Source organism: Mercenaria mercenaria, chromosome 19 (genome assembly GCF_021730395.1).
Source record: "Mercenaria mercenaria strain notata chromosome 19, MADL_Memer_1, whole genome shotgun sequence".
In the NCBI taxonomy this organism is placed as follows: Eukaryota; Metazoa; Mollusca; class Bivalvia; order Venerida; family Veneridae; genus Mercenaria; species Mercenaria mercenaria.
Window position 1 is genome coordinate 38,951,289 of NC_069379.1, and position 16,939 is coordinate 38,968,227.

At 34.8% G+C, this 16,939-nt stretch overlaps 1 protein-coding gene across 1 annotated transcript; it reads left to right on the forward strand.

The window, feature by feature from the left end:
* The first annotated feature begins 1,310 nt into the window (after positions 1 to 1,310).
* Positions 1,311 to 16,920, forward strand: LOC123542170 (cytochrome P450 2D3-like). The gene is made up of 6 exons (XM_045327868.2): positions 1,311 to 1,964; positions 7,044 to 7,256; positions 7,836 to 7,977; positions 9,904 to 10,169; positions 12,050 to 12,180; positions 13,269 to 16,920. The coding sequence occupies exons 1-6, from the start codon at positions 1,410 to 1,412 to the stop codon at positions 13,480 to 13,482; spliced, it is 1,521 nt and encodes a 506-aa protein (XP_045183803.2). The 5' UTR covers positions 1,311 to 1,409; the 3' UTR covers positions 13,483 to 16,920.
* Positions 16,921 to 16,939: the final 19 nt, after the last annotated feature.

Genomic DNA, 16,939 nt, shown 5'->3' on the forward strand with positions numbered 1-16,939 from the left:
TGATTTCCTGGGTTTTATGCTGTGAATTTGTATATTCCTATAACTCTGATTTGTTTGAACTACCGATATAAACACATTTGTTGAAAACAATGTATAAAACTAAATTTAGTATTTTAGTAAGTATAAAAGAAAGGCATTTTCAAAAAGATTATGAACACAAAATATGCTTAAAAATAAGCTTTTTCTCGAGTAAGAATAATAGAATTAATAACAGGGTGCCTTTTATTCGACTGTCTGGCATAATGTTGACAATAATTTTCTGTTATGGCCGAGGGATGCCGAAATCGCATACGGTATGTAAGAGAAACATTACCTTTTTACTTCTCTTGAAAAGCTGTATGACAAAGCGCAAGGATTACCAAATGTAACATGGTCCCTTTCAGTTGGATTCCTCTGACTTTTTCGTTATTACCTTTGTCCAAGATGGTGCGTTTGATCAAAATAAATATGCTATTTATGTGTAGGTTTCTTAATAAAATGATTAATCAAACCTAAATTTAGCACAGAGCAACTAAAAGAAAACCTGTCCTTAACCATTTTCCAATCCAACGAAATTTTGTAAAGATATTGCTTATGAAAATTACAAAGAAATCAACGATAAAAAGAGGGGAAGGACAAAAGTACTTCTTGGACATAATCAGGGGAAGTAACTCACTAATATTCTCCATTGCGCGAACATTTCCAATTGTTTTTACGGGTCCATACCACAACTACCTAAGTAGGGGAAGTGTTTCCATGTAGTAAATTGCGCAGGAATGTTCACTTTAAAAGAGGCACACAGTAGCGATAAACTAGAGACACATGCAGGTATTTATGACCATATATCTTTTCTAAATTGACTGAGACTAAAAACAGATCTAGTGCGCCAGTGATATATTACAGACTTTGGTATATACCGGATACAAGCGATTTGAATGATAGTATCTTTAAAATTAAATGTATTTTTATAAACATGGTGATAATAACCCTAACCTTTAGTTAGTACATTACACATATTATGCACTAAATGCATGCGAACATGCAAATAAATGCATATCTTTGCCGTGTACTTCGACAGATAATCACTTCCAGCCATGCGCAGAACAATTGTACCAGATCTGTAATGAGAAACGTCGTTTTTAAACTTATATATCCGTTATCAACGAAATAACGGCAAATGTATCTGTTGAAGCACCGGGAAGTGCTGCGCGTATCTGCTGATGACGTATATTAGCATCCTTGTACCTTGAAGTGATCACGTGACTGTAGTGTCAGTCATGTGTCAAACATGCGTTATCTTGCATAAAATCACATGCATTAAACATAAGAAATTTACAGTCATGCATAGGATATCCAGATATACGTTAATTGTGCATGTTTGCGCTGTATGAAATATCAATTTAATTGTAAACTGTGCGTCTTTGTACAAAATGGATATATTCATATATATCATTCTTGCATTGCTGGGTTTGATATATTTGTTTAAAGCAAAGAAATCGAAAGGGAAAACCATTCCTGGACCGTCGGGATGGCCTTTGCTCGGCAATGCTTTGGAGATTACGGAGCAAAACATGCCTCAGAAATGTTTCGAATATGCGAAAAAATATGGACCAATTGTTCAGCTAAAGCTTTTTAATACGAATGTAGTTTTACTAAATTCTACGGAAATGCTCCAAAAAGCAATGAATGGTGATCCATATAAACAGTTTTTCAACGATCGACCTGGATATTTCTATGGAGAACATTTTCTTTTTGGTGGTCAGGGCGTTGTCGTGTATAAGGAAGGGTACGGAGGCGTCCATAGCGACTTGCGGAAGTTGCTAACGAAAGGGTTGCATGTGTACGGAGATGGTATCAAAGACTTTGAGGATTTAATTACAAATGAGCTTCGAAACCTCGTCAAGAAAATTGAAAAATTGGAAAACAAAGAATTTGAATTTATCAACACAATTAAAATGTCGTTATCAAACTTATTATCCATCTTGGTGAGTAGGTTATCAAACTTATTATCCATCTTGGTAAGTAGGTAAAAATACTTATTATCCATCTTGGGAAGTAGGTTTTCAAACTTATTATTCATCTTGGTAAGTAGGTAAAGAAACTTATTATCCATCTTGGTAAGTAGGTAAAGAAACTTATTATTCATCTTGGTAAGTATGTTATCAAATTTATTAACCATCTTGGGAAGTAGGTAAACAAACTTATTACCCATCTTGGTTAGTACCGTTACAGAACAAGCCTTCTCTGGTGAATAGAAAGTTAATGGAGTTATTCACAGCAGCAGTTCGCGGTTCATTCACCGCATCCGGTTAATGATTGGTGATCAAACTTATTTTGTAACATTCTATTCACCGCAGACTCCAGTGTTCGCTTCTTATTCACCACAGGACTTGATATGTTTAGTTATTGTATCATTAATTGACTTTCTATTCACCGGAGAAACTTGAATTTCATGATTTCTGAATAAGATAGCTGCACCAGTTTTAGCGGCAAAATGGTTAGTATAGTTTGAAATTCAGGACCATGCAGTGTACAGCAGATTTATGTTAATAGCATGGTATCAGCTACAGTAAGTTCCTTTTAATTGTCTTTGATATACACAAAGCATGTCAAAAGAAAAATGTGTTGTTTTTTTTCAGTTTATTTGATTCATGTAGTTCCTAACAGATGCAGACATATTTTTGTCATCAGTTTTCATGACTTTGAATTCTTGTACATGTAAATATATAGAGGTGTCAAGCTAATTCACTAGCTTATTAAATCATTTGCCACTAAGTGCCAGGATGAGCTTTTGTGATTGTTCATTGTCTGTCCACCTATTCATCCATCAACTATATATTTTCTTAAAAAAACATCTCTTCTGAAACTACAAGACGAAAACTTTCTGCAGACATGCAGCTCGCAGCTCATTCACCGCAGACTGTTTGCAGCTCATTCATCGCAGACATTCACCGCAGACCTCATTTGCATGTGAAAAGTTAATGAAAAGTTAATGATCCCAACTTCATTCACATTCTATTAACCATTCATTCACCGACCATTCACCACAGTCTATTTTTTTCTGTAAAGGTAGGTTAACAAACGTATTATCCATCTTGGTAAGTAGGTTATCAAAATTATTATACATCTCGGTAAGTAGGTTATCAAACTTATTCTCCATCTTGGTAAGTAGGTTATCAAACTTATTCTCCATCTTGGATAAGTAGGTTATCAAACTTATTATCCATCTTGGTAAGTAGGTTATCAAACTTATTCTCCATCTTGGTAATAGGTATCAACTTATTCTCATCTATAAGTAGTATAATTAATACCAGGTATGTTCAAACTTATTCTCCATCTTGGTAAGTAGGTAAACACCAGTTAAGAAATTCACCGTTTTGTGTACATGTCTTTCAACTTAATTTACAGCAAAGTATGTCTAGGAGGGCGTTTTAATGTTTCGATACTTTGTTATATATAACAACAATAGTTTGCAAGGAACATTAATAGGATTTTTTTTTGACCTTTGAAATGATATCATATACTGATATTATACATACTTTAAGAAGGCACTTTTGTGGAGATCAAAAATTCTTTGACTTAAGCTGAATTTCTAATAAGCTATTTTGAGACACCGGGAGTTGATTTTATCTCTGTGCTAAGAAATCAAAATTGGAGTACATGTTCGGTACTGTTGAACGCACTTTCCTTTTTTTGCCTTTGTAATGCTATGAAATACACATAATAGGTGATTTTAATAAAAACCAGTACAATGATTTTATTTTGCATTAATTTTGTTTGAAAATATACGTGCAATGCAAACATTATTTTGAAATTTTTAATATATGATCTCAATTTTAAAACTTCTCTATTTAAATAAGTTCGAACATGTGCATACAAACTGTGTCAGAGATCGACGGGGATTGGAATTTTGTCTGACAATTTGATATGGGATCGAACATATGTTGATAACCCATCTTTGATATAAACTATGTATTATCATACATTCGTCTCAAGGATTTTGTAAGGACGGATCACACTCAGCCTTGCGCACCTCGTGAGATCCGATCAATCGAATACAGCATCCTAGATCGAGCTACTGTTATAGTAACTCTTATTATGTTTCAAAACACTGCCATTAGTTTAAACAATATTTATTTTCATTATAAATTACACACAAAGTCAAACAGTTTTATATAGCAATAAATAATAACATGAACATAGCTTTCTAGTCTAAGGATATGTAAACAACCTGTAGAGGCTTATATTAATACAGCTCCTTGAAGTTGTCTTGCGATGTTTAGTGTACGACTACTTAAGCAAACATATTTTGGAGAGTAGAGAAGAAAAAAAATATATATATATATATATAATAAAATAATAGACCATCAAGATGAGGACAAAGAATTGTAGATCACTTAATACTTCAAACATATTGAATGCTGAGTGCTACTCGTCTTCAAAAGACAACATTCAAGTAAGTTATTGATCGTGGATCAGACTACGATGTGAATCGCCCAGTAGCGAGGATGTATTTCTGTACTGTTGAAAAGACAAGAGCATTTTGATCAGTAGAAAGATTTTCCGACCCATATATCAAGTTTTGGTACGTTACAGGACAAGGCAAAGTTGAAAAGAATCTTTAATGACACTGCCATTCTATTATGTATTTTATTGTGCAACTGCCAAGACCCGCGCATGCATATTGCATATCTAACAATATGCGTGTTAGGGAATCTGCATCTAAATTCTTACCTAATCCCAACTGCTACACATGTGAAATAAATCGAATATTCGAACAATGTGAAAAGCTGTTACCATCATCAATGTGAAGATTGCATAGGCAATACTTTAACACTAAGGTTATACTAGTTTTTAATATCGTTTTTGAAATCAGTGTTTAATTTAACGCATGACTTCTGCATTTGCATGTAGACAGGTTTTAGATAAATGCACACATTGCAAATATTTTATGTTTTCTCACGCGCAACGTAGGTTTTTTTTCTACTTACTTAACAACATCTAATGTTAGAAAACACAAATTCAAACTGCATAAATAGCCAAATGGTATTTCGGTATCCAGATTTGGATATAAATTGATAGATTTAAGTGCGACCATTAAAAAATATTCAATATCACGCCAAGAGTGTTATATTTAGCTACACGAGACATCGGCTGATCAGTTTTGTTCTGTTGCTGTCTTGATTTTCCAGTAAAACACATGTCATTTGAAACTTGAACAGCAAAGTGAGACAGGTGTCCTGTTTTTGTGCAAACAAATTTTCCGACATGCCCAAATTAAGTACACCGAGGTTCAATGGACATACATAGTATTATGTTGATATGCTTGTAGAAATCGAGCGCTCGGTCGGGTCGTTGCTGTATAAAGTTGCATGCACAATACATTACGTTAGGTATAACGACGAACCGACATAATTTGGGCCATATGGGAACTTTGATGATGGAGGAAGAACCCAGATGCCCCTCCGTACATTATTTCATCATGGGCGGCCACCTAGGTAGAACCACCGACCTTCCGTGGCTTCCTGAATTATTTTCCCCATAGAATCTTTTTGACAGAGTATTTGGAGTTAGTGGCAAAATGATTCTTCGGAAGTGGTGTTCTAAATCTAAAACATCCAGTTAGTATACATACTAGTATATTTTTATTAAATATAAATCATTGGCTAGACTTTTTGTACTAGTATTAAATATTAATGCTGTGTTTAGCTATACATGCATTTTGTTTTATTTTAAAAGTATTACATTGTACTGTTAATTGTATATTTACATATAACTATATGTATTAACTGTTCATCTTTACAAATGTAAAATTCGGATCTAGTATTATTTTGAGATATTTTCTGTGCCTTGTATTCGCTCATGGCTCTATCCACGTACCAGTTCATGGCTTATGTTATGTCCGAAGGAGGCACCGGGATTTCTTCCCAACAATACACACCGTTAAAGCTGGATAGTTCCTTTGACACACAAACACGTTCTTGTAAAATATTGCTCACCTTAAACTAAACTTTCTAAATGTTTCAGGGTTTACCTGCATATTTTCTATGGCATTAATACACTTGATTTACTTTCATTATTCTAATGTTTCTACTTAAGTTTGCCATTGATTGGGCATTTTGTTTCTTGTGAGACATATCTATGCGAAATTTCTTTTATAGGAAACTTTAACCAAGTGATGCCCAATATACACATGTGTAATCAAGATCATATGAAATAGTTGTGGAAACCTTTACCAGTTAAATTAAAAATATACGATATTTGAAATAATTAAAATAATATTATCGACACCAGTTGTTATGTCCGTACTCATTATTTGAGGTTTGTTAACTTTTGTGCTATTGGTTTTAGTAGACTAAGTATTGATTCCACTGATGAAAATTTATCAGCACTGCAAATATGATACACAGAAAAAGCACTGTCAGTAAGACCAGCTTTCATCTGTAAAATTACTTCTCTGTAACCAGTGTATGATTTGGAAAGAAGAAAGATATAAATAGATGTATCGTTCGAATGTGTTGGCATTGGCCCTTCTTGGGCAGTGCCCAATTTGTTCCTTTATCCATTCGTTTTGTCAACGCTGTCAGTTTTTGTATTTTGCTTGCATGCGTGTTACTCTTTGCGGCAGACCTATTTGGCAACCTGTGTCTCTTGTTGTGTTTTTGTTTTGTTTTGTTTTTTGCTCTATGCTTCTTTTTATGTCTTTTTCTATATTCACGATTATTAAAATAACACAAATCAGTCTAATATTTCTAATATTTGATATTACCATAATCTCATTCAGATAAGATTGTTCAATTGAAGAAATTAAATAGCCACCTAACCTCCCTCGGCTTTACATTTTATTGCATTTATAGCATTTTAGGCCCTTTCATTTTCACGGTGCCGAATTTGAATTGTACGCACAGGCGTATAGGCGTATGCCCAGATACGCCCCTACTAGTAACATAAAAGAGACAACCGTAATATCATAATCATTAGCCTGCGTTCAATAAGCATATGCCTTTGGATTTCCTATACATTGTACCTATATTAATACTCACATGCAAATCTTAAATACCCAGCTCATAGGTGAGTCCCTAGACGAAGATGATGACGATATAAACCTGTTCTGGGAATTCGACAAGTTGGTTATATTTATGTACACTGCCAAACCTAATGCCGTGTATTCTAAGTTTCCATTCATCCGGTATCTACCTGGATTGTATAAAGAGCAATACCAAAAGATGGTTAAGACCAGGCGAAGACTTATTGACAGATACTACACAAAGGTGAAGGTAAGTCCAACGCTTGTAATTACTTATATTAATAATCAATAAAAGTCTATTTTTTCGCGAGGTTTTTCTTTTGGCGAAATTTTGCTAATGAACTCTATCGCGAATTCATCTGTCTCGCTAAAGTAGCGAAGAAGGCCAATGTCGCGAATTCAAAAACTCGCGAAAGAAAAGGAAATCGGAAAATCGCTGAAAAACAACCCGCGAAATATTAGACTTTTACAGTATACGACTTTTGATTAACCCATAGTCATTGTATTATTAATATTTGCTCCGAAAGAAAATGGCAATTTTAAGTTTAAACGTATCTCCCTATTAGTAAGTAACTACCATGAAGAGCATATAACCTACATCCAATCTACAAACCTTCAAAGTTTTGTGCTTTATGCTTTTTTCTTCACAATAATAGGAAATTAAGAATGATTGTTATTCAAAATTCTTTGATCTTATTTGTTACTTGGGCAAGTTTGATTTTTGACAAAGTGTGAAAAAAAAAACATTTTTGTTACATACAGAAAAAAATCCACATTCCTGTTTATTCGTTATAAATACGATGTTTAAAATGATTTAATTGTATTTCAGGAGAACCACAAACCGGGCAATACACGTGGTCTGGTACATGTTCTCCTGGAAGAAAGGAATAAAGAACTGGATAATGCATCTGACAACGTAATTCTCACGGAAGAGAGACTGATATCAATCGTTCTAGAAATGGTTGCAGCAGGTCAGGAAACCTTGAAGAATACTTTGTAAAACATTCTTGATTGGCTTCTCCTGCTGTTTATGTTATAGAAGTCATACTTAACAAAAACGCCTCCTGTCCGTTCCACTATTTTATATTTTATTCACTCGGGTATGGAAATAAACATTTGGTTCTTTTATACAATGCTGTTCCTGCTAATATGATCATAAGATGTGTACACAAATTATATTCACCTTTGTGTCATTTTGCCTTTTACTAGAAGCAGATTAGATTCACTCTTAGTGACATTTGGCCTGTTACAAGAAGCTGATTAAATTCACTCTTAGTGTTATTTGGCCTGTTACAAGAAGTAGATTAGATTCACTCCTGTTAATGGAGGCAGATTAGATTCGCTCACAGTGTCCTTTGGCCCGTTTCAAGAAGTCTATCTAGGACAAAGTTATGATTTGGATATAAGGTGTTTCACGAACAAAAAAATAACTATTCGACTATTCCTGGAACCTGAGTAGGGCAAAAAATGACGGTTGTGATGCAACGTTGAAATAATTACATAATTTAGTACAAGTGTATGAAAGAGGCGTTTTATAAAGTTCATACTGCGGAGAGAAATTGTGAACGTGTCTTCGCTACTGTGGTTTGTGGTGTAGAGAGACTGCGTTTTGGAGTGTGGCTTTCTCTGTCTTGCTTATTTTGGATTTTCCCTAACTCTCCTACCCCTTTATCCTAACCTTTAACCATCTTTGTATTTTTTTCGTATAATTAAAATGTATTCGAAGCAACCCGTCTGCAATATTTTTCCGTTAAAGTTTGTTGTAGGTCTAATTTGAGATGCATGACTCTATGGTTGTGTTTGCCAGTTTGGGGTGCTCTGTGTTTTCGCGAAATCCACTCTTACCTTTTATTTTTGACTGGACAAGATAGGAGGGTTTTATTGCAGGGGCAATTTGGGTTCAGTTCCGAGTCAGATATTTTTCGAAATAATCATTTAAAAAAAAATACAATGTAGTTTAAAAATAAAAGATATTTTTGCATGATCATGTTTGTGTTTTTTCTCTATGAATACTAATCTAACGGTTTGTTTTGTTTTTGTCTTAAATAGATTTTTATATGGTATTCTTAAAGACTGAAGTTACGTTGTGTAAGTAAATGAAAAATGTGGCCCACTTCATTTCTAAATATAATCCCTGAGTTAATGAGAAAGTCGATACCACTTTATATTTTGAAAGACTTCTTGAGTAGACACTGTCCACATAAATAAGGCAAGTAATCCACGTAAGTAAAAGCGGACGAGAAAATTCGGTTCACTTTATTCCTTATAGAATCAGTACTTGTAAGCGGATGAAAAAAATAATTCTACATTATTTTTTGTTCAATTTATCAATGTTCTTATAAAGTGATATACGTACAAACTTTAACCTTATAAGCTGACAAGAACATTACGGTGGCATAGAGGGGACATAGGAAATATTTTATTTATCACGTGCGCACGTGTTAGCTAACACGTGCACACGGGATAACTATCACGTTCGCACGTGTTAGCTATCACGTTTGTACGTGGTAGCTAACACGTTCGCACGTGATAGCTATTACGTTCGCATAGGAAATATTTTATTTATCACGTGCGCACGTGATAGCTATCATGTTCACATAGGAAATATTTTATTTATCACGAGCGCACGTGGTAGCTAACACGTGTGGACGTGATACTTATCACGTGCGCACGTGATAAATAAAATATTTCCTATGTCCCCTCTATGCCACCGTAGAACATTCTGTTTACTTTCTATTTTTGAAACATACATGTACTTATAAGCTGCTGAGTATCTTAAGTATACTTTGTTTCTTATAAGTATTCATGTACTTGTAAGCTGATGTGTTGATTTAAACTGATCAATTTCTTAAGTGGATGATATGATTATCAAAAAGCGTGTAAATTCTATATTTAAGGCCTTGTGACTACTATGTGCTCTTTAAGCAGTATGATGTTGTGCTTAATGAGTCACCCAGAGTGTCAAGAGAGGGTACAGAAGGAGATAGATGACGTCATAGGCAAAGATCGTCTGCCGACGGTAGATGACAGAATAAATTGCAATTACATGGAGGCAGTTGCGATGGAAGTACAACGACTGATCACAATTATCCCTCTTAGCGCACCTCATATTTGTCGCCCTAACTTGCAGTTCGAGGGTTATGACATTCCAGCAAATTCACTGGTAAGAATGATCTGTTTTGAGAAATATTTGATACTTATAAGCTATAAACTTAACGAGGGGCGTTCTGAAAGCATTGCATATTGTGGCGCGTCAAACTGATCTATCATGTATAAGGTAATATTTGACTAGTTGAGGCCTTCGAAGTATACATCCTTGACCGCCATACACTTCTACTGTAGTATGATCCATCCGGTAAATGCTTCATGATAAACACTTTTAGGTATACTATAAGTGTTTTGCAACACTGCTCTACCAACAGCCATTCAGACTTTAACCTTTAGTCTGCTGGCGGGAAGTGATTCTGCCTTTGCGACCAGTGCAGACCAAGATCCGCCTGCACATCCGTGTTCGCTATTCAAACAGAAGATTTGCTGTAAGAACCCTTTGAATAATCAATGGTACTGCTCAAATTGAATGATGAACCAGTCCATTTTAGAAATTTAGCATAGTAAGAGTTAAATACACATCCTTTAATCCGTCAAGACAACGATTCGCTAGAAATCACATGGGACAAGATCTGTGCTATTGGGAGGGTATAGTAAGGTTTTTAGTCTTTTGGATGTCAGGTATTCTTGCGCGATTGTGGAAACATGAGCCGGGGCGGCATTGTATTTCAGCAGCCTTCTGTCATGCCCCCTGGTTTTTGGACGGGCCTCCGTGTAGTGGCGCATTACTGCTGGTAGTAGAGTTTCGGGATAAAGGAAACTTAGTCTTGTACTCAGGGAAAGGTAATTTGGCTTTCAAATCCCCAACATAAAAAAAAGTGTATTAAACGCGTTTCATATAACATTTTGCCACACGACCTTTTCACGTGATGCTCGTGGAATGAAATCCATGTTTCATCATCTGATACGATATCAAATATCTGCCTATGATCACGATCATCGTAAATGCTTAAATAAACTAAAAGCTACTCCTGAATTAATGCCACACTACCTGATATATCCTAAACGGTCTTTCGGACATATTCGTATATGTTGTTTAGCCACAGTAACGTCCTCTTCATTGAAAAAAGATAAGGGGCGCCCTGATCTTGGGCCATCTTCAATCGATGATTTACTTTGCTTAAACTATTTTGCTTGTCTAGCAACTGTAGCATATTGGTACGGCAGTCTGTCAATACTCAACATTTACTTCAGCTTTGATTTCCGTTTTGGTAATAATAAAGTAATATGCGAATTTTCGATATACTGTCTCAGCTTTTCAACCACAATGATTCAACCGCATCATTTAATGCGTTTTTATCATCCACATGCATGTTGTTCATCGCCGAGAAGGTTACCCTATTAATACATACTACTTTGTTAAAATAAGTCCACTGAGCATGAAGATATCGTAAAAACTATGAGAAGATACTGAAGAAGCATTGAAAACAATCATGCAAAATCACAGCAGACTCGGTTTGATTGAGTCTGTTCATGATAGGTAATGTAATATGCGACAACCATTAAGTCCCATAAAATGAATCTGTTCATGACAGTTAAAGAAATGTGCGACACCCTTCACGTACCCCTAGTGTCGGCTTACGCGGACCTCTATTGTGTTGAAGCTGAATGTACTGCATGCTATCACAGGTCCAGAAATTATAACAACATTGAGTCCAAGTACTTGGAGACATTTTAACAGATGCAACACGGCTCTCAAAGACTGCTATAAATGCATCCAAGCAAAATAATGGTAGACTCAGTTTGATTGAGTCTGTTCATAGAAGGTTATGAAATGTGCAACACACTTCATTTCACATAGCACTGATTTTACACTATAGAATGGCTTAAAATCTGTTGTTTAATTGAAAGATTTTCGTTAACTTCAACGGTCAGTTCAGAGGTAACCGTGAACGTTCATTGAGACGTAAAAGTGGTGTTTTCTTTCTTAAAAAGGTTTTGCCAAATTTGAACTTCATTCACCACGACGAAAAGATATGGGGTTCAGATGCCTGGGAATTTAAACCGGAAAGGTTCCTTGATGAAAACGGTGAAATGATACCAAGAACCCATGTTTACAGACGCAAGTAAGATTTTCGTTCCGTATCAAATACATGTATATATGTTCTATATTTGTATTTCCAGATTCTTAAATGTAGTAAATCCTTAAACGATAATCTGCATTTTTCTGTCACAGGGTGAGAAAAATGTGCAGCCAGACCGGGATCGAACCCGGGGCCTGGGGATGCTATTCCGATGCTGTACCGACAGAGCTACCTGGCCGTTTTCAAATTTTCTCCCTGTTTCAATATTCAAGTCCTATACCGTGCCACGATTTGAATATTAAAACAAGGAGAAGGTGTGTAGGCGGCCGGGTAGCTCACACGTTAGAGAATCGGAACGGTATTCCGAGGCCCCAAATTCGAGTCCCGGTCTGACTGCACATTTTTCTCACTCTGTGACATGTCGTTCAGTTCCGTATTTTCAGTGTGTAATTTCGGCATTTTTTTCGGTTGTTATGAAAAACAATGCTCTATTTTAACCGAAGCATGCCGAAATGCATACGAAAAATATATAATCGCACGGATATTGCCGAATGTCAGTCGGTGTCCATTACCAGGGAGAATGTTCTGTTGTTATTACAGTATATATCCTTTCCAACCAGAAGACATGTAAAATACATTACATCGATTACTATATGAAGCCTTTAAAATAAAGCAGACATAAACTATATTGCATTTGTGCATATAACATAACTATGAACAAATAAGCACCAAAATTCCTAAAAACAACAGCAAAAATCTATTGAGATATTTCTTTATCCTTTCATTCGTCAGGAAACAGTTCTACATTTAACTGGAATTAATATTAAGATACTTTCTTTCTCCTTTCTTTGTTAGTTAGCAGTTCAACATTTACAGAGAATTTAGAGACATATGCCATGTAGAGTGACATCTGAGTTAGTGAATTTAGAGACATATGCCATGTAGAGTGACATCTGAGTTAGTACCTTATTTGTGAAAAAATGAAAAGTTGACCTTGACATTAAACGTTAAGTTTCGGTTGTTATATAACTTGAAAAGAGGTTCCTTATTTGTTTGTTTGTTTATGTTTATCCTCTTTGCCTAACAGTTACTAGTTATCAATAGTCACGAATTTCTTTATCTCATTGCAGTTGGGTTCCTTTCAGTACTGGGCGACGGCAGTGTTTGGGAGATACTTTCTCCCGAACTCGGCTTTTCCTGTACACTGCCACATTATTTCAGCGATGGACTTTCACACCATCTCCAGGAAAATATGGCTCATGTGACACGAGGTCAGGAGATTTTGAAATAAATGTGGCAACCCTACCGAAAGAGTTTTACTGCAGAGTTGAAAAGAGAGTGTAATTAATGTAGACACTGAATCCGAACATACGTTCATTTCTTAGATAAAAGACAGAGTTAAAAGTAACATATACAGCTCACATATAATATCGTTTTAAAAGACATGATAAGAGTTTGTTTTTATCAGATGTGTAACAGACTTTAGCTTGCACTTATCCAAATATTCAGTTCTGAAATATTTTGTTGGTATATACTTGTAGTCATGTTATTTGAAATGATATTATGTATTATTATTTTCTAAGTAGTTTAATACCCATATCCCTTTCTCTATACCATCCGTTTTTGTATCTTACATATAACTAACATGTACTGGTTAAAATTTTGAAGCAACCCGTTCGCTATACTTTTCTCTACAGTTTCTACTGCGGCCCTCGGCGATGTTTGGCAAAAACGATGTTTCCTGTGTGCTCTGCTTCCAGGATATCTACGCTACCTTTTGAATATTTTCAATATGTCAGTATAATTATGTAAATGCAATAGACGTAATCATATTACACTAGTAGGAACAAAATCAACCTTATTAATAAAGTGTAACTTGACTTGGCTCTAGATTTAAGTAAGTGGGTTAGAAATTAAGAAAGTCCTGTAATTTGTTAGTGACAGTATAGGATTATTATGATACTAGCTTGATCTTGGATACTTTATCGGCTGGAGTGGATTTTGCCAGATCGAATCACTAGAGTCGTCCAAGCGCTGATTGAAATTCGACCTTGCAAAATCCAAAACTCAAAATTTTCATTGTTTATTTATGTTAAAGTAGAACTGCGTGTAGTTTCGTGTGCGCGTATTACAGAAGCATAAATGAAAATAGTCAGGCAACACACAATGCAATAGGTACAATAAGGATTTTTTTCTGCCTGTTCGTATTTATTTGTGGAATACAAGCCGTATTTTTGACAGACTTGATATGGGTATAAAATAGAAAGTGAAAGCAATATGTTGAAAGTAATTTGGGGTAGTATATATTCATCAAAACATTCGTGCTGTAGGTAAATTATATGGAAATCATATCTACCGCGTTTTTTCACGCAGTAAAACGTAACATAACATTGAAGATTTTTGCTATCTCTCTTAGATGTGTTTGATCTTGAACATCAGGAAATGCTTAATCCTACACAAATTTTATCATTCAATTGTTTGATTTTCATGTCTATTAACCCTTACCCTGCTAAATTTCTAAAATGGACTGGCTCATCATTCAATTTGGGCAATATCATTTATTATTCAAAGGGGTGTTCACTGAAAATTTACTGACTATATATAGCGATCTTGGTCTGCACTGGTCGCAAAGGTAAAACAGGCTAAAGGTTAATCATATCTCGCGTTATGAAATTATTTTAACCAGTCTCCATGTTCATGGGTCATATCTTTATAACCTTATATGTATTATCAATTTTCATCTTCTTAAGTCATACTGAAATAACATTTCTTTTTTAAGCGTGTTTGCGCTATGATACTTTTTAAAATTAACCAGTTTTCATGTTCATCAGTCATATTGAAATAACATTTTATTTTTTTTTTAGCGTTTTTGTGCTTTGATGTTCTTTTATATTAACCAGTTTTCATGTCCATCAATCATATTGAAATAACATTTTATTTTGTAGCGTAATTGCGCTACGTTTTTTATATTAACCAGCTTATTGAAATAACGTGATTTTTAGCGTGTTTGTGCTATGATTTTTTTTATATTAGCCAGTTATATATCCATAAGTTATATTGAAATAACATTTTATTTCTTTAGCGTGTTTGTACTATTATTTGTTTTCGTATTAACCAGTTTCATGTTCATCAACTATATTTATCGTATATTATAGGGTAGTCACGTTGTGTAATTTTATGTTTACCAGGCTGAACTAAATCCAGCTATTCTTTATTTCATATGAAATCCACTTACTTTATAACGGTTTTTCGACATTTTCTAGCATATCAGATTTTCAGAGACTTATATTCCCCTAAAGAACTAGATCTCTACTTTAGAAAAACAAAAAGAAAAGGGGATGTTAACTTTTATATAAGAAAACTACAGTTCGTTAAATACAACCTGCTGAATTTACTACTTTTCGCTTCTTTCAATTTCTCTTTTCGGGACATTAAATTCTTACACCGCCATTTTTACCTAGCATGCGATAGGAACATCTATTTGGTAGTGATCAGCCTACCAACGGATCGGCAATGGGTAATATATTATGAAAACTTGTTATGTTGAAAATGTTATGACGTTGTTATTTTTCTCTCCAAGCGTAACTTTTTGTGTTACATTTAGGTTGATAAAGAAATTTTGAGAAAAGGAAGTTTGGTAAAAATCTAGATGAATATAGCCAATGTCTGCTATCTGCGGAACGCTATAGCACCAAGTATGTATACGGACACTAATTAGGGAAGTGTTGCGAAACGAAAATTAAATGGTATCACGAAATGTTATAGTTGACGCAATTTGACCCCGAAGGTTGACCTTTGCATTATAATACATAATGAGGCACAACCTATTGTTGAAAAGGAGTGTACGCAAAGCACGAGCTGCACGGGAAAAATGAAATATAAATTAGCGTACATATAAATTAGTGTATTGGAACGTTTTAACTAATCAAATGTAAGTATATATACTTTGATACTGCAATATATACAAACTAATTCCATATAAATATACACGGCTACCCTAAGCACCCTTGATTTCTATAATCAAATAATCGATATGAATAATCAGCCTAAGGTCAACCATCGCGGTCAAGTTGCGACTACTATACAGCTGTAAAAAATTTCCGTCATGATTATTTCAAATTTACAACTGTAGAATATAATAACACTAATTTTACAGTTGTATATTTCAATTTGCAGCTGTAAAGCGACTGTAAAACAGTTTGAATTATGCAATTAGATACAACTGTAAAAACAACTTACAGCTATAAAAATGAAATAAAAGTTACAAATACATGTATGCCTAAAAGTTACATCACTAGAAATGTTACACTATATCATTCTTGCATTGCTGGGTTTGATATATTTGTTTAAAGTAAAGAAATCGAAAGGGAAAACCATTCCTGGACCGTCGGGATGGCCTTTGCTCGGCAATGCTTTGGAGATTATGGAGAAAAACATGCCTCAGAAATGTTTCGAATATGCAAAGAAATTGAACCAATTGTTCAGCTAAAGCTTTTTAATACGAATGTAGTTTTACTAAATTCTACGGAAATGCTCCAAAAAGCAATGAATGGTGATCCATATAAACAGTTTTTCAACGATCGACCTGGATATTTCTATGGGGAACATTTTCTCTTTGGTGGTCAGGGAGTTGTCGTGTATAAGAAAGGGTACGGAGGCGTCCATAGCGACTTGCGGAAGTTGCTAACGAAAGGATTGCATATGTACGGAGATGGTATCAAAGACTTTGAGGATTTGATTATAAGTGAGCTTCGAAACCTCGTCAAGAAAATTGAAAAATTGTTGGAAAAACAAAGAATTC

Excerpts from the sequence above, each read along its gene's own strand:
- LOC123542170 (XM_045327868.2), top strand. The coding sequence starts at position 1,410 with ATGGATATATTCATATATATCATTCTTGCATTGCTGGGTTTGATATAT. Across the intron at positions 1,965-7,043 it reads CAAACTTATTATCCATCTTG|CTCATAGGTGAGTCCCTAGA; the intron begins GTGAGTAGGTTA and ends TTAAATACCCAG. Across the intron at positions 12,181-13,268 it reads ACCCATGTTTACAGACGCAA|TTGGGTTCCTTTCAGTACTG; the intron begins GTAAGATTTTCG and ends ATCTCATTGCAG.